This window comes from Colias eurytheme, chromosome 19, assembly GCF_061535395.1.
Source record: "Colias eurytheme isolate Ceu_HAF_F1 chromosome 19, ilColEury1 Martin Lab GWU primary, whole genome shotgun sequence".
Taxonomy (NCBI): domain Eukaryota; kingdom Metazoa; phylum Arthropoda; class Insecta; order Lepidoptera; family Pieridae; genus Colias; species Colias eurytheme.
Window position 1 is genome coordinate 7,863,844 of NC_142998.1, and position 18,534 is coordinate 7,882,377.

The window sequence follows — 18,534 nt, forward strand, 5'->3', positions numbered from 1 at the left end:
CAGGATATTATAATATTTAAACCCAGTAGCCTTGTTTGCAAAATCTTTTGTGGCAAAAGTGACTTCTTCTGCTTCTGATTTGGGTGATATCTGTATAGTGTGTAAATTTTTCTTCCCTAATAATAATAATAATTACACTGCCGCCAGACAGGCATAGCACTGTCACCCCAGCCCAAAGTTCAGTCCGAGCCTATCGTAGATTAAAGATAAATATACATTATACAGTAAACTAGAATAATTTAACCAAAATGAACGGGATAAGGGCTGTTTCGGATAACGAAAATTTCCGATACTCTATTAATCTATTTTCAGTTTTTCAAACCAGACATTCGTGTTGCCTTTTTTAAAATGAATTTTTAATTGCAATATTCTAATAGATATAAATCTGCATATTTTATATTGATAAAAAAAATCTATTAAAAAGGCATCGAGTAGGATTGAATTGAAAACTACAAGTTTGTTGGTGCTGAAAAGAAAATTCATTTAGCGTTCTTACAGTAAATATCTGTCAGCTGGCGGAAGTAAAAAACAGTATTTTTTATACAGGTACCTACTACTCTATACTACAGAGCTCTATGCCCAAGCGTTTTCACATATTCCGCGCGCTTTCCGTGCGCTCTATGCTCTACCTAACAGCTCTACCTCTCTATTTAATAGTATTAAAACATTCAATTTTTGGCTCTACTGAAGGTAAATACATAATTTTGTTTGTTTGCTAATAGATAGAGATTATATTGTCGCTTGATTGTCAGTAGATATATAGCAGTTTTTTTATGAATAAAATAAATGATTGCATTAATTAGACTTTAGTCTATTCAATTAATGTTGTTGGTTGTATTGATATGGTGTGTTTTTTATTATTTGTTTTTTGCATGTTAATATATCTATATGTATGGAAATTATTATGTGATTGATTATTTCATATTTGTTTATACATTTAAATCAATACCAAGGTAATTTGTGCTCTGAAATAGACATAAATTTGAAACATTTAACATTTCCTTTTTTTCAGGGTGCTTAAGCAAACGATTAGGTGCTTAATAGGAAAAAGGGTAAACGTTTACGATTAATGAACTAATAATTAATTACCTACCCATTCAGAGAGTCTACTATAGCGTCAAAATATATCAATGAATATATGGAAGATGAAAATCGTGATGCATGAAAAATGAACACATGATGATCTACCTACAGATTTTCTCGCCGGCTCTTCCCTGTAGAAACTGTAATCTAGATATATATGTAATATGATGAATAGAGACAAGCTTCGAAAAAGCTTCAAAAGCTTCGAATTTGAAGTCTAGTTTACTGAATTTGGTCATTTGATCAGTTTTTTTTACTAATGCGCCTTTATCAGTGTATTAGCAAAATGTATGAACAAACACTGTTATCACTTTTATTTTGTTTTTTAGCGTACTGAGCTGCACTGTGATGTATTATGTAACTATAAACTTTATTGTCTAAATCTGGATTTCAGGAGACTTTATGCTTGAATTATTAATTATCAGATATTTAGAGATTTAATCAGAAGTAAATAATATTATGTAGAAGCTAGAAACCTAAACGTAGGGTCTAATATTTATCATCCTTTTTATGTTCTTGAAATCAATGTATAATATGTGTGATTGCTAACAACTCTTGAAAGGCGATAAAGTATTTAACAAACTATAATGTTGAATAAGAAATATTCATATGATACCGTTGATGTTATTCATTAAGATTAATTATGCTAATTATAATATATTATATTTAATTAATATGTTTGCAGGTCAGTGCTGTATAGAAGTTTGGCGCGAAAGTTACGTAAAACGAGACGTGGGCGCCTACACGTCAGCTGCTGCTACCGTCAGAGCGAGGCGCGGCGCGGAGGAAGCGGTTCGCGGCCCGACGTCACGGGCTGACGTCAGGCGCGCCGCGCGCTCATGGCCGGCTCTCGTGCCAGTGATAAACGCACCTCGGCCACGACTCCGTGTCAGACATGCTGCGCGCTTGAATTACCGCCGAAATCCCACAGCTGCCTAATGCATCTTTGCCTGTCACCAACACAACACAAGTGAGCTTTTGTGCGAGGAATGTTATTGTGATCGGTGCTCTTCGGAGATCTAACGTGACCTCGATGGCCTGTTACAGATGTCAGCCGTCACCGCACGAGGAGCGGCGGTTTTATCACATTTTAGAAAATGACTGAAGGTCCCCGACAGCAACATGAGAAGCCGGTGAGTGTTCGTCGCATAAAAAATATTGCGAGGTGATTCTGCGATTCTCCGAGCGCGAACTGAGCGACTGAGCGTGTGACGGTGTGAACGACGCGCTTGTGCATTCATGTGATTTGGAAAACACATTGCGATGATACACTGTGCCTAATTACCTTCGTATTTACATTTTCCTTATCAACATCATTCGAAGTCGATACACACAGATAATCGAGTCGAAGGATGACTAAACAATTTGTTGTTATGGGAAATGAACGCACTCAACCGCATACCAAATATAACTGGTTCCGATACAAACAGTTTTATCAAACACCTGCTAAAGATTTATGCAGCTCAGAACACTTCCTCGTAATTAGAATTAAAAACTTATCGCTAGTAATTATATGATATTTTTTCTATTAATGTTCAATAGGCGTGACCAAAACGATTTAAACTGATGCAAAAACTTATTTTACCAACTGTATGGATAAAATGATAAATATTTTTAAATATACACCATTTATGCAATCATTATTTTATTGAATTTTTGCTCTACAATGTAGAGCTGTGTAGAATTGTAGAATGTAGAGTCTACATTCTACAATTGCATTATATTATTATATATATGTGTAGTTAAATGTTTTTCTTCAGGGATATCATATCATATATCGTTGAACTCATCACTTTGCGTGACCCCGAGAACACTTCCTCCGTATCTCTGTAGAATATTATAAAACTGTAAATAAACAACAACGCGGGTTGGCACGCAAGAGTATGACTACTAATTGGATTTTTTTGCGATACAGTGTCGAGGGTCAAAAAATATATGAGAATGAAATATTGAGGTGATTTTCGAGTGCTTAGGCTTAATTTAAGTCAAATGAAGAAAATATAGAGGGATGTTTCTGAAATAATACTTTAGCATCAAGATAAATCATTGAGTTATTCCTTTTAATGTAGGGCTTTAAACCAAAGCCCAAATGGAACTGGCTTCTATGTATTATTAAATATATAAAATCTAAAAGACAAAAATATAATAAGTGATCGGTACCTATGAGGTATCCAAACCCGGAAAAGTACTAATGTCTTTTACTAAATCGATGACTATTAATCTGTGTTATTGGTCAATAAACATATTATGATTGTCACATTACAGCTCTACGAAAACAATCGGCAATGTTTTATGAAACATTGCTGACTGATTTCCACTATGAAGTAGGTACAAGGTACATTACCAAATGATATCCATCCTAGCCCACAACTAGCCCTGATTATAGGTTTTATAGATAAGATTTCTTAAGCGTAGGTACGCAAGATTACATAAATTTTTCCTAATAGATATTGTCTATAATCTACACCTTGACAAAATACATACTATTTATCTACTACAGCTGGTATTTTATCAGCTGTTTACTGTCTAGCATGAGCGCCCATGAGGAAAAAATATCAACAAAAACTATCAAGAGGCCATAAAATGATCGTTGCCAATTTACGCTGATAGAATGACAAATACATTGTACGTGATTGTACCTACATTTATTATCTACAATCAATTAGATATCAAACCACAGAACGTTAACGTTTTATTTAAAAATAAATATACTTAAAAGAACGTAAAAATGAGGTGTGTTTGAGTATTTAATGATTTAATTGCACTGAGTAAGTAATTTTAAATGTATAAGCAATGTAAACACATAATCAGTCAAAATGATAACCTAAGCAAAAGCATAACATGATTCACGAAGCTGGCAACATTACAGTTAGAATCTGCTCAAAAAACGAATCAATAATTTCCAGAATTATTTATAGGCGCGTTTATCTTTTATACCTACATGAAATCAAAGTCAGACCTTTTTTCTTTCCATACTAGCCCGCGACTTCATTCGTTTATATTCACCATAAAATATAAAGTATTATTCTAAAAACAGTCATACTGCCTCAAAGGACCTTCCACTGTCACAAACGTTATCTTTCTGATAGTATTCAACTAAAAACTAATTTACCTGAAAAAAAAATCCTACGGTCATTAATTTACTATAACCGCGAAAGTACCCGCTCTGTTTATATGTTCCGCTTTCACGGCTAAACTAGCAAACCGATCGTTCTGCAATTTAGTAGATAGATATTAGTTGTATACGTAGTATATTATTATTAGTCTGTGATATTAGATTATGTTATTCTTAAAGAAATTTGAAGGGAAAAGGGACTTAATTTTTAAAAGCGGTTAAAATCACTGGTAATGATAAAAGATAGTATTATATTAATTGTTTGAAATGAATTGGTTGCTAAATCAAATCATCCTATGGCCAATAGTAATTGACAAAGATTACATAACAGCTTACAAAGTTACAATAGAACACAAATCTTATCTTAATTATTATTTGTGATGTGGATATTCCGACGGAGGTCACCCATTACATTTTGCAATAAAATATAAAATAATAGTTACCACTATTTAATTATAAACGACCAAACTTGGCTTGCCATTGCCAAGTAATGAAGATTGGCTAAATCTGTTACAGTCATATTGAAGTAAATATTTTTTTAATTATGAATATAGTCTATTAGTTAATACCATAGGTTAATACATATTTAACTGTCTTTGTAAATAATAAAGTATGTACCTACTTATTAAAATGTTGTGACAAAAAGGAAGTTGAAAATTACACAAGGATTTAAAAATCCTTTAAACAAAGTTCGACGACCTAGTAGACAATACATATTGTAATGTTTTGCGAGATATAAGAATCTCTGGTATATTATATGCAGTAAAATTTTATATAATGCTAATTTTCAAATATAAAATACTAAGTACCTACCTTTATTTATACGAGTGATTACCATTTACCATTACCATTCATGATTAGTTCATAACAAAAAAATCATCGAACGTAGAACGTTATTATTTAGGTACTTTAATTTATGAATGTGGTATCTGTATGTACTCTTTATTTGGGCATACTTAGCAGACATTTATAAGTTGTTTATAAGTAATGAAAAACTAAATGTGCTTTTCATTACTTACAAATGTCATTAAAACAAAAACATATTAAGTCATCAGACTTAAATTTCTTCTTGGGCGGTACATTTCGTCGAATTCTTAGGACTCTTACGAGACATATAAGGAGAACTGAGAACTAAAGAACAAAGACTGATTAACTACATTTAAATTAAATTTTTCCTTTTTAGGGTTCCGTACCTCAAAAAGAAAAAACGGAACCCTTATAGGATCACTTTGTTGTCCGTCTGTCCGTCCGTCCGTCCGTCCGTCTGTCAAGACCCTTTTTCTCAGGAACGCGTGGAGGTATGAAGCTGAAATTTATATCAATTACTCAGATCTACTGTCCCTTGAAGCTGTGAAAAAATCAAACTTCTAAGCCAACGCAATCAAAAGATACAGCCGTTTATGCCGCAAATTTTCGACACTTGCAAGGGAATCAAAACCTGGGTGCTTCCCGTGAACTCAGAATCTTGAAATTTGGTACGAAGCAACGTCTTATAGTATACATAAAGGAAAAATTACGATAACCATAAATTTTTAGTTACATCACATACGGAACCCTCGGTGCGCGAGTCCGACTCGCACTTGGCCGGTTTTTATTTTCAATTAAATTCATTTATCCTAAGTATGTATTAAAGTTTAAGTTTTCAAACTGGTAGTACTAATTAATTGACTTCTTCCACGTCAAAGAATAATTAGGGGCAGGTAGCCATAACTCTATAAATAATTATCTACAATAAACTAAGAAAAGAGAAAATAAAAACTTCTACTTTCTAGCCCTACGATTTTTTAACAGAATCACAGCTTTTGTCCTCATGTTATTTTAAGAATGAATGTCATACTATTATTACTTTGTAATAAAGCTGATTCCAATGTTTCCGCTTTTGAGTCTCCACAGAGATTCGTGACTTACCAAAAAAATACGCAAATTGGCTTTACGGAAAAATTGGATAATGCCCATCGGGATTGACTATAAATAATGAATCCGAGTAATACGCGCAAAAAAACTCAAGCAATAAGTATAAATTTATATTTCAGATTTTTGTAAAGCAAGTTCAAGTTCAAGCAAGCAATTTCATACAAAACTGTGCCACGCAAAAATCGTTAAAGCTCAACAGAAAGGCTTTTGTATTTAAAATACTACCTTATACCTATTATAGATGATGGAATCAGAAAGTAGAATATCTAGAATATACAAGATAATTTTAAAGTACAATAACAATATCGTACGACCCCATATACACAGGAAGTTCACAATATAATTCGTGAGAACAAAACCACAGTGAGTACAGTGTCGCATTAGAGTATAATAATATGTTCTATGGTACGCCGTACAGTGCTGGTGGTTTCGCGTCGGTAGAGTACCGCGGAGTAGGAATATGTATTAGCATCTTTGCATTTTAAATATTGCTAGCTAATATTTTTACATACAAATCCATTGAAATCTTCCAACAAAAAAGGAAAGACGTGGTTACAATATCATGATATAAAGTGAACTTTTTCGAACTACGTCATAATTCATAATAAAAAAAATTTAATGTTCTGTGTAGAAAACATTAGGTAGATAGTTTATAGGATTTATATTATTCAAAGTATGACCTAAATAATTTCGAATTTAGCAATAAATTGCTTTTTATACCGTTTATTTCCGTTTTTGTAACCACTATTTAAGAAAAAAGCGTAATATAATGATTATTGTTACATATTTATAGGATAAGCAAACACTTGAAAGGATAACAACTTAAAGAAGCTTAGAGGAAATAATTTATAATTATTAGATTATCCAATTAGTTTAAAAGATTAGCTTTAATTTAGCCTTCGCAATAAAATACGTTACAATCATTTCAATTCAGCAGATTTATTGTAATTTGAATCGTGAATACTTCTTCAGAGTTCAGGTTTACTTTTAATAGCGTGGTATAATAAAATTAGAAACGTTTAAAATTTATTTGGTAGATAGTTTATATAAAAAGATTGTTCAACTCAGGTCTCCGTAGCTTTTGCTTTTAACTGTTTCTCTCATATGTTTCTATTTTGTACTATAGTAACATGTAAGAAAAATAAGTAGTTGACTCCAAAAAATGAAAAAAAAAAAAACAACAAACACATTCTATCATTACAGTTTACACTACTTACCTAATTTATTTATTTATTTAGAATCCTATTAAAAAGCGCATGGTAATGCTGGCTATGTTAAATTCGTCGTACCTATATACGGTGCATATACGTTCGTAACTCGTAATTTATGAATCATTATATAGGTACGTAGGTTTTATATAATTACACAGGTATTATATAATACTAGCGGTCCGCCCCGGCTTCGCCCGTGGTACATATGAAAAATAGATGTTGGCCGATTCTCAGACTTACCCGATATGCACAGAAAATTTCATGAGAATCGGTCCACCCGTTTCGGAGGAGTATGCAGACTAACATTGTGACACGAGAATTTTATATATAAGATGTATTTTATAGTATAGGCACACCCCGGACACTCCATACAAAATGATCGTTTTGACAGTCACACTGTAGAGACTGCAAATGTGTGTGTTAACGCTTTATGGTTGGCACATTTGTGACTAGCGTAAAAAAAATTCGCGTTTTTCTGATGAAATACATCCGTAAACAGCACAATATCTAACCATTTTCTACGAAAAACGATAATCACAAATCCAAAATAATAAAATTACTTTAAGAGCCCTTTGTACTGAAAGTTTAGGCATTTTAGGCACTGAGATGGCTCGCGCCCGCGTTGCGCAGGAGCCGGCGCGGCATGAACTCCGGTGACCTATGAAGGCGGGCGATTATGCCACAGTATAAATAAATCAGTAGTTCGATTTTATTTGCTATCGTAGGAATGTTGTTGATAAATAAATTTACTACTTATCCTATACCATTAAACGAGCTATATATTTATATATTTGTTTGTATATAATATACAGTGTGGAAATTTTCGATGTGCCCTGAATGGAAAATACTTGAAATACTAGGGATAGCAAATTTTTCTGAAAGGAAACATTCCTTTTTCAAATTTTATTTTATTATTCAAATCGATAGAAACAATATAAAAGATAATTTATTGTTAATTTCTCGTAAAAATTTTTTGGTCTATTTTATACATACATTTAAAGTTTAAAATGAAACTCTCGTTCTGGATACATTAATTTATTTTCTTCTGAAAATATTGGTAATCTATACTAATATTATAAAGAGGAAAGGTTTGTATGTATGTATGTATGGTTTTCACGCATAAACTACTGGACCGATTTTGATGAAATTTGGCACAGATAATCTTTAAGCCCTGAGAAAGAACATAAGCTACCTTTTATTGCGAAATATGTACCACGGGCGAAGCCGGGGTGGACCGCTAGTAATAATTAAAAGTAAAACAAATAAAAAAGGCAAAATAATAATTGAATATAAGTATGTAATAAGTAAGTTAGTGTATTCAACCAACTTAAAAAAGTGTGACTATTTTACAACAATTTGAATAATAATCAATTAATGATTTGTATTATTGTATACAATATCGAAGCTTTTTAAGAAATGTATAAAATAATTTTTTATGAATTATTAATTATTATCATACATCATAATATTATGTTACCGGCAATATATTAAACCCTTCTTAGTAAATGTATGTTATTCCGAGAAACGGTCGGAATGAAATAAATTATATTCGTCACATTACCTATGATATCTTTAAATCTGAACTTTTCCTAAGTAGCAAATGTGGGTGGTTTTTGGGGTAGCGATTAACCAATATGAGGTCAAAACTAAAATCCAAGATGGCGCCGACGAAAATTTGAAATGTTTTCGTCATGGGTGTCATTTTCAAAGAGTTGGAGTAGCTATTAATCAATATGAGGTCAAATCTAAAATCCAAAATGGCGCCGACGAAAATTTGACAAAATTTCGTCACGGGTGTCATTTTCATGGTTTTTGGGGTAGCTATTAACCAATATGAGGTCAAAACTAAAATCCAAGATGGTGTCGACGAAAATTTTACATCTTTACGGCATGAGTTTCATTTTCAAGGTTTTTGAGACAGCTATTTACAAATCCCCAATGTTACCGTCGATAATTTGGTAAGTATATTTTTCTTACAACCGTTTACATATTTTTCGAGCAGAATTCAGAAACCTTGAAAATGACACCCGTGACGAAAAGATGTAAAGTTTTCGTCCGCGCCATCTTGAATTTTAGTTTTGACCTCATATTGGTTAATAGCTACCCCAAAAACCATGAAAATGACACCCATGACGAAAAGATGTAAAATTTTCGTCGGCGCCATCTTGGATTTTAGTTTTGACCTCATATTGGTTAATAGCTACCCCAAAACCCATGAAAATGACACCCATGACGAAAAGATGTAAAATTTTCGTCGGTGCCATCTTGGATTTTAGTTTTGACCTCATATTCGTTAATAGCTACCCCAAAAACCATGAAAATGACACCCATGACGAAAAGATGTAAAATTTTCGTCGGCGCAATCTTGGATTTTAGTTTTGACCTCATATTGGTTAATAGCTACCCCAAAAACCATGAAAATGACACCCATGACGAAAAGATGTAAAATTTTCGTCGGCGCCATCTTGGATTATAGTTTTGACCTCATATTCGTTAATTGCTACCCCAAGAACCATGAAAATGACACCCATGACGAAAAGATGTAAAATTTTCGTCGGCGCCATCTTGGATTTTAGTTTTGACCTCATATTGGTTAATAGCTACCCCAAAAACCATGAAAATGACACCCATGACGAAAAGATGTAAAATTTTCGTCGGCGCCATCTTGGATTATAGTTTTGACCTCATATTCGTTAATTGCTACCCCAAAAACCATGAAAATGACACCCATCACGAAAAGAGTCAAATTTTCGTCGGCGCCATCTTGGATTGTTGTTTCATAAAAATAATATTTGTCATACTCATTGAATACAGATCAACCAACATCATAATAGTCTTTCTACTAGTACTTCAAAACTTTGCCGCTATTCCTATTCAATAACCCATAAAAAAGAGGATCTCAGGCAAGGTAATTTTTAAAACATAGTTTAAAATCACTACATAGTATAAAACAAAGTCGCTTTCACTGTCCCTATGTCCCTTTGTACGCTTAAATCTTTGAAACTACGCAACGGATTTTGATGCGGTTTTAATAGTTCTTTCGATTCCCGGTCGAAGAAAATGAATTTTTGAAAATCTTTGAATGCAGTTCTATTTCTTTTTAAAAATAAAGGAAATTTGCTATCTCCAGTATTTCTAGTACTTTCACCCAGGGCCCATCGAAAATTTCCACACTGTATTTACAAACAAATATATTAATATGCAAATATTGTTCGTTTAATAGTATAGAATAAGAAGTTAATTTATATTTACAACAATAATCCTAGGATAACTAACAAAATCAAACTACTGATTTATTTATACCGTGACATGCTCGCCGTTTTACTCGCCGCTCGGTTCTAATACGCGAGCGGCGACTGCAACGTGGTCGGGAGCAAAACTAGCACAGGTCCTCCCTCGATAACGTCCGGCTGGACTCTGGCGGCACTGACGTGGTGCGCACGAGTCGCATTTTACGTATTATATTTTATATAGAAAAAAATAAGGGCTAAATTAAAAATCTATCCAAAAATTTCCCTGTAAAACCTGATTAGTAAATGAAATGTCAAATTTTCATAAACATAGCGTTCCCCTAATTCTCATAAAACTGATTATGCTTTTAAAATCGATGTTACTTCTGATTTTTTTTTTGATCGAGTCAAATGTTTAATATTGTGTTTTTATCCAAAAAAGTCACTAGATCAAACGTTTATCTGTGCTATATATTTTTTTAGGATTTTAAATATGATGATTTCTATCCAAAAACCATGATTTAGAAACATACATTTCGGAGCAGGGCCCCTTAAGTCAATTTGATTAATGTTGTCAATCTTCGTTGCGTATCGTCCTTGCAGAAAAATATGGCCCATTTTATGTCTGATCGCGCGGGGGTGAGGTAAGTTTAATTTTGGCGGGAGGCGGAGAGTGTCCGTTCTGTAGCGTTTAGCTACTATTATGTATTCTGTGGTATAGGCAAAACTTTATAATAGTGTAACAAATAAAAAAAGATAGAGTTCGCCAAGCTCAAATGCCAAAACATTGTCATGTTGATGCCAAAAGTGGCAAAAAAGTTCGATATATAATGAAGTATTAACCTATCTATAGAAGAATAATTACATAAATAAATAAATAAATAATATGTTTGTGGCCTTAAAATAATTAAATTCGGCTTGTGTAAGTTGCAAAGGGGAAACCTTAGAAATAGTTTTTTATCAGGTACTTTGATCTGCAGTGTATGTAATTAATCTTAATATATAAAATTCCCGTGTAATGTTAGTTACCATATGGTTACCATACTCGTCCAAAACGGCTGGACCGATTCTCATGAAATTTTCTATGCATAACGGGTAGGTCTGAGAATCGGCCACGGGCCATCTAAGTATTTTTCATACCCCTAAGTGATAAGAGTAAGGCAGAACATTTGCCGGGAGCCGGGACTAGCATCCGCATAATTAAAACTAATGTAGGATTTTATATGGGATAGAAATTCATCATTCTACGTTTTCAGAATTCAGACACATTGAATGCAGAATGCAGATTCATTGAATAAGTAGGTACTTAATACTTATGTGCATTGTTAAGATCGTTGGTTATATTAAAATATTGTTCAATGGCCTCCTTGAATGATAATTTGTTACATAAGATTTTGCTCTCAGCAACTTCTATTATCGCAACAATGATTTCATACCAACTTCCATTCACGGCCAAGGCCAGAAGTAGACAAACTTGTGACGCAACCTAACATCTTTATTGGAATTACTGGTTTTTCAAAGGATCAATTAAACTTTATGAAAATCTAATAGTAGGTATATATCAAATTGTTTTCCCTTTAAATGCTTTTAAACGCTTACCTAATACCTACATAATAGTAAGTGGAATGAAGATGGAAATTTTCATCATATTTCCATATGGGATACGTAGGACATCTTTCATCAGTGCGAAAGCATTATTTTTGATAGTATAATATTAATTATTAATACATATTAAACTTATACAAAAAATGCAATATTTTCAATAGGTATAGGTATACTCATTACTTTCCGAAATAAATAGCTGCGTGTCGAATAATAATATCGAAGTATAAGACGCGAGCGGCGAGCAGCTGTATTGATAAGTTATATGAATATATTTATCATGTGTTCGATACGATGTTATAGATGTGTGTACGAGTGTGGCTGGAGGTAGGGCACGCGTGCGAGCCGCGGCGGACGGCGTCGGGGCGCGCGCTCGCACTCGACTGGCGCGTGTGGGTGCGGGGCGCGCGCGGCCGCGACATCAGCGCCTTCGTGCACAAGGTCGTCTTCCATCTTCACCCGGCGAGCGCGTTCGTCTATCCGAAAAGAGGTAACACCATGTATGACGTGCAGACGTCAACGCACTTACAGACCTGCCACGTCTCGACTTTCGAAACACTCATTCATAACGACCTGTTTCCAACCATGTACCAAATTTATATTACGCTATTAACTCGCTTGTTATCACTTTGTCACGCGTTCAGAAATAATGATTTCAATACGCCGCAACCGATTAATTTTCTGCTCATAGTAAATTAGATTCCAGTCGATCGACTGTACCGGCTGAACAGACAGAATCCAGCGGAACAGGTTTTGTCTAATTATAAGATGAGATGCTAACTTATATTTGAGCGTATCATGTTTATAGTGTTAAAAACAGTCGCATGATATACACGCTCATTATCCTTATCTTACAATATGATAGTCCGTTGCCACGCAAATCTTTTATAAGTTCGTTATTATGAATAAGTTTATTACATCGCAATTGTAAACATTTCCAGTGCTGCAAGAGCCGCCATATGAGATCCAGGAGTCCGGCTGTTCGTCGATAGACATTCCAATACACGTGTACCTGAAGTATAGCACCAAACCAAAGAAAATCCGTCTAAGGTACAGTCTCCACATCGAAAACAATAACAAAGCCAGCTCCGAGTCGAGGTGCGTTTATTACGACTTTAACAATCCAACTGAGCAACTATATAACGCCTTGATGAAGGGTGGAGGCGAAGTTATCCCCCGCGCCGGCGGCTCCGACCGCGTCGGCAACAAACTCGTCGTGCTACTTTCCGATGAGGAGAAACGGGAATTAAAAGTGCACAAATCTAAAAGATATAAATTCATTGAACCTCTTCGATGTAAACACGCGTCAAAGGCTGGTACCAAATACGTCATTGAAGAGATATGTCCAAAGTGCGGCGAATCAATTGACGCCGATTTTAGGAAACAGCTACGCGCCGTTGAGATGACCGAAGACGAAATCAATCGGGTTTCACAGTTGTATTTATCCTTCACTAGTTATGAAAAATCGGCTAAGGCTATAAAATTGCCTCCATTTTCGGATTCAATTTATAAAGTACCGGAACTACCGATTTCCCTTCGTGGGGCTCTAGATAACATTCAAGCTGATTATACAATGTTATGACGTGCCTTATTGCTACTATTCTTGATATTTCACTGTGCCATTATGTACATAGGTCATAAATAAGCTGCGTCTGGGACCATTATTCTCGCTGTAAGCAAATAATGGAGTTTGTCCCACATAAATGTGTGGTTACAAGCAAGGATAAGCTTTTATATTATGTCAATATTTTATATATTTTCCCTATTACTTAGGCAAATAACTATTTACAGTTGTTAAGTTACCTCTAAGGTAAAGATAATTTAAATTATATTTTTATCGTCTGTTGTTATATGTTCGTTTGTACTGTGTGCTGTGAGAAAGATCTCAAAATAATTTAGTATTCCTGGAAAATTAAATTTTATTTACAATTGATCCTTTTTTATTTGTCAAATATAATGAATATTATTTAATTTATAAACTTTTTTGCATGTGTAAATAGCTATTAATGAATGACGAATGTTATTTGTATTGTTATAAAATCTTTACTATCAAAATTAGTTATTAAAGTAATTAATTTATTTTAGCTAGACGACCGTTAGAAATAAATATGATTGTGATAAAATTAGGCTAGGAAGTGCAATGACTGGGAATGAAGAAAGGAGTGGTTAAAAGAATATAATATAAAAAAACGTTAGTAGTTGGGTTTCATAAATTTTTATGTAGGTAGGTAGGTAAGTAGTTATATTTTGATAAATGGTGCAAACAATTCTATTATTGTTACTATATTAGTTATATGTAAAAACTAAAAAGCAGGGTAAATTTTAAAGTAGATATATAAATAATAAAATTAAATTGAATGAACACAATCAACACAAAATATCATTTTAATAAAATTATATTTAAGTTTTTGATTTGTATCTGTTAGCATTTATAACGTATTGTTATTTTGTTACTCAATTAGACTACAGGCCCGTGTTGAAAAAATTATGGGTCATTTGACCCACCACCTGACCTATCTAGAATGATATAAGAGCATAGAATAATAAGATTCAGCATTATGACGTCACTTGTAAGCTGTCCACCTGAGTGCAGATGAGAATTCGAAGGTTCAGGTAGAGATTTTCTCCCCTTGTCTCCATGATTTTTGTACGGCGTTGCGGAATAATTGATTAAAAGTAGTATAGAAATAGTATGACACAGATGCCGTTCAAAATCAAATGACCAAATTTACCCCGGCAACTGTCGAAAAATAAAAATAAATTCCGACTTTGTGGACCACCATTTTTGTACGGCATCTGTGTCATACTATTTCTATACTGCTTTTAAGCCATTATTCCGCAACGCCGTACAAAAATCATGGAGACAAGGGGAGAAAATCTCTACCTGAACTTTCGAATTCTCACCTGCACTCAGGTGGACAGCTTACGAGTGACGTCATAGTGCTGAATCTTATTATTTTATGCTCTTATATCATTCTAGATAGGTCAGGTGGTGGGTCAAATGACCCATAATTTTTTCAACATGGGCCTGTAGTCTAAATGCTCAAATCAACTTCCTGGAAAAATTATGAAGAAAAATATTTATTTAATATAAATTAAATTTTATTATAACTGAAATAATGTTTTTTATTTTATAATTTATTTATACCTATTTCGTTACTAGTTTCCTGCCAACGACTTTTTTTTATTATGCATGTAATACTTATACAAGTATGCATGCCATTTACAAGTACCTATAAAAATAGGTCAAAGGTGTTATGTGTAAAGGTGTTAGGTGTAAGAATAGAATGGCGGGTCACGAGTGGCTGAATTGGTCAGGCATCCGCCCCGGAATGGCGCGATAGGATGCGGGTTCGAGTCCCACCTCGTGATCGAATTTTTTATATTCTTTATAAATTTATATTTATAAAGCATTTGAATGCCATAAAACCAAAAATATAAATTTCAATAACTAAATATAATGACTTATCGTGATATCGTGAATACTTATCCAAAACCGAGTTAGTTCTTAGTAGATGATTTATTCAGAAAATACATAAAATGCGGGTACTTACCAATTTAAAAAACTTTCAGGTTTTAATAATTTAACGTCAATTTAGATATTACTACTTAGCTTTCCGCCCGCGGCTTCGCCCGCGCATTCAAAGAAAATCCCGCATAGTTCCCGTTCCTGTGGGATTTCCGGGATAAAACTTATCCTATGTCCATTCTCGGGTATCAAAATATCTCTATACCAAATTTCATTCAAATTGGTTCAGTAGTTAAGGCGTGATTGAGTAACAGACAGACAGACAGAGTTACTTTCGCATTTATAATATTAGTATGGATAGTATGGATTATAAGATATCAAGCATCTAATACGATACTATTCACTACCTGTTGAGTAGAAACATAAAGTTGTCTTTAAGTATATCATGTTTATAATCGTATTTCGGATAAATCGGAAAATACGTTCCAAACAAATTTGTTTGCGCTCACTGAGCTGCAGCATGTTCTGACTTTTTTGGAGTAAAAAAAAAGTTTCCTTCGCCAATATTCTAAGCAGTTTACAATTAGCGTATTTAATTCAATTATTTGTAAAAGTGAAAAGCGATTAAATTTTTCGATTAAAAATTTAAATGTATGAGATAAACGAATGAGTATGTTTTTTTGAATAACTCATCTTATTCGCACACATTCGCATTTATGTTTACATTCCTTCCATTTCACACTTTGTTAGCGTTCAAAATTCATGGATTAACTTACGCCCACTTAACGCGGTACGCCATATTATGGTCTCGTCACTCGTGGACGATGGTTCATGGGATCTGTAATTTAAACTTTTGTTCTACAAAATTTCGCAAAGCATAATAATTATTGATCATATTGATTGTGTCATGTGGACCCTTAGATGAAAACTTATTGATCTAAGTGTGGACCCGTTGTTAGAGTCTGTCTAAAAAGTCAGTTTACATGGGTAATTTGAGTAGAAATTTAAAAACTTATACTGGTAACCCTGCAGGTGCTGTCAAAATTGTAAATTATAACCTAGCTTTTCTCTATTTTTTTAGATTTTCCTGTTTAATATTCGTATAAAATGCCAAAACCTTTGAGCAGTAGTGCGAGGGAGATAATTTACAAGGTTATTAAGATATTCAAATTCAAAAGATACTCAAATATTTTTAAATCACTTATCATAATATTTTAATATTTTTATCAAATTTTAATATAAATATTTTTATAGATTGTACGTATAAACTATACATTATTTGCAGTGTTGCTAGGTTGCGTTTTAAAATTACCCTTTAAATTACCCATGTAAACTGACTTTTTAGACAGACTCTACTCAAGCCTTGGTATCTATCATAATAATGTGTACTCTGTGGTATCTATCTTATCTTATCTTTACTGACAATAAAAACAAAACTTGTCACAAGATGTCAAATGACTACTGACAGATAAATGTCAAAACAAAATTTTTAGTGAATTACAATTTTTAAAAGTAATCGTGTTGGCGATTTCAATAATAAGGATTAGCAGTAATCATTTCTGCGTAAAAGCAATAATAATCAGGTTTCGAGTGCAAATCAGAAATTGTTTTAAGTCAAGCCTTCTTTTCTATTGATTACAATAATTAGCATCAATAATTGAAGATGGTGTGTGTTCCTTGTTTCATAATTCCTGTTTTGCTGTTTTTGTGGCATAAATTTATTCAACCGTATGTTCTACGCTTTTGGAATCCATGGGCTGTGAAGGATGCTGATGGCAATGTAACAACAGAATTCCCATTCAAATGTGAAGGTGGCGTTTGTGCATTTAAGAAGAAAGATAATAAAGTGACTGAAAAACCCGAGAATGAATTAAGTGACAGTAAACAAAGCCCCGATGTAAGGCTAAAGTCCGAATGATTGTTGAATAAATTTAAATTATTATTTATTAGTTTCGATATACATATTATTGAACAGTCATTTGTCCAGTCTGCATTTTTAATAGGCCATGACCTTGATTTATATTACCTTGACGTGTAACAATATGGATTTGAGTCAACAGCAAGAAGTTTGTAGAACAATGGATAATGGTTATTGTAAATTTAAGTAATATATTATTATAATATTTCATAATGCATTTTATTTCTTGCTTTAAAGTAAAACATGCTTATAGCATTTACTACAGTTTCGTTTTGCCCTTTTTTTATTCCATATCAACAGTAATTATTGACTCTGATAGAAACAAGCATGTCTAAGAATCAGCTTGATAATGTGTGACATGCACAAAGCAGATACAAAGAAAAGATGCTGTAGGCAAGGTTGCCATGCCATCAGTATTGTCCTGATGTCACAGATTCTAGTTCAAGCTTCATGTGATTCTATATAGAAAATCACAGCCATCTCTTCTTGTATCTGCTTTGTGGTGACATGTCTCAGAAATAGGAACAATAATTAATATAGGCTAGTGATGATGAACAGCATAATTGATTTTCAAACGAATTTTGTGCACTAAACTTGAGTATTGGTAAATCTTAAAACCCTATAATAAGATAGGAAATTAGGTAGGCATTTTGTTTTATTAAAGAAATTTTAAACTTATTTTCCTAATAAACATTTAGTAGGAAAAATAAAAAACCTATTTTATTTTGAATTATTTTATTTATGTATCACTTACTTAAGGCTTACAGTATCTTATAGTTAATGTCCTGTACTATATTTAAACTAAAATACCTGACCAGATTGAAATTTCACTGAAAAAATTTTTTTCATCCATGTCCAATTTGTTTACACTGTCAAATTTACTTTTATTTAAATTGATTTCCTAAAATTTTTCTTATTATTTACTATTATTTTATAATTATGAGAATGAAATGGTCACTATTTTTTACATTATAGCCTATGTAGTCTTAATG

The 18,534-nt window shown here is 33.2% G+C and overlaps 3 protein-coding genes across 3 annotated transcripts in view; 2 read left to right on the forward strand and 1 right to left on the reverse strand.

Annotated features, from left to right (window-relative positions):
• Positions 1-18,534, reverse strand: part of LOC149900250 (leucine-rich repeat protein 1-like) — a 100,427-nt gene that overhangs the window by 69,656 nt on the left and 12,237 nt on the right. The gene's annotated exons all lie outside the window — the stretch shown is intronic.
• LOC149900260 (uncharacterized) lies at positions 1,856-14,201 on the forward strand. Its single transcript, XM_090113263.1, has 4 exons — positions 1,856-2,053; positions 2,131-2,216; positions 12,459-12,645; positions 13,097-14,201. Exons 2-4 carry the CDS (start codon positions 2,181-2,183, stop codon positions 13,735-13,737), a joined length of 864 nt encoding a protein of 287 aa, XP_089969389.1. The 5' UTR covers positions 1,856-2,053; positions 2,131-2,180; the 3' UTR covers positions 13,738-14,201.
• LOC149900261 (UPF0729 protein AAEL015238) lies at positions 17,088-17,755 on the forward strand. Its single transcript, XM_090112840.1, has one exon. It carries the CDS (start codon positions 17,288-17,290, stop codon positions 17,540-17,542), a length of 255 nt encoding a protein of 84 aa, XP_089968966.1. The 5' UTR covers positions 17,088-17,287; the 3' UTR covers positions 17,543-17,755.

Coding starts and splice junctions, on each gene's coding strand:
- LOC149900260 (XM_090113263.1), top strand. CDS start 2,181: ATGACTGAAGGTCCCCGACAGCAACATGAGAAGCCG. Junction 2,217..12,458: donor GACAGCAACATGAGAAGCCG/GTGAGTGTTCGT, acceptor ACGATGTTATAG/ATGTGTGTACGAGTGTGGCT. Junction 12,646..13,096: donor GTTCGTCTATCCGAAAAGAG/GTAACACCATGT, acceptor AAACATTTCCAG/TGCTGCAAGAGCCGCCATAT.
- LOC149900261 (XM_090112840.1), top strand. CDS start 17,288: ATGGTGTGTGTTCCTTGTTTCATAATTCCTGTTTTGCTGTTTTTGTGG.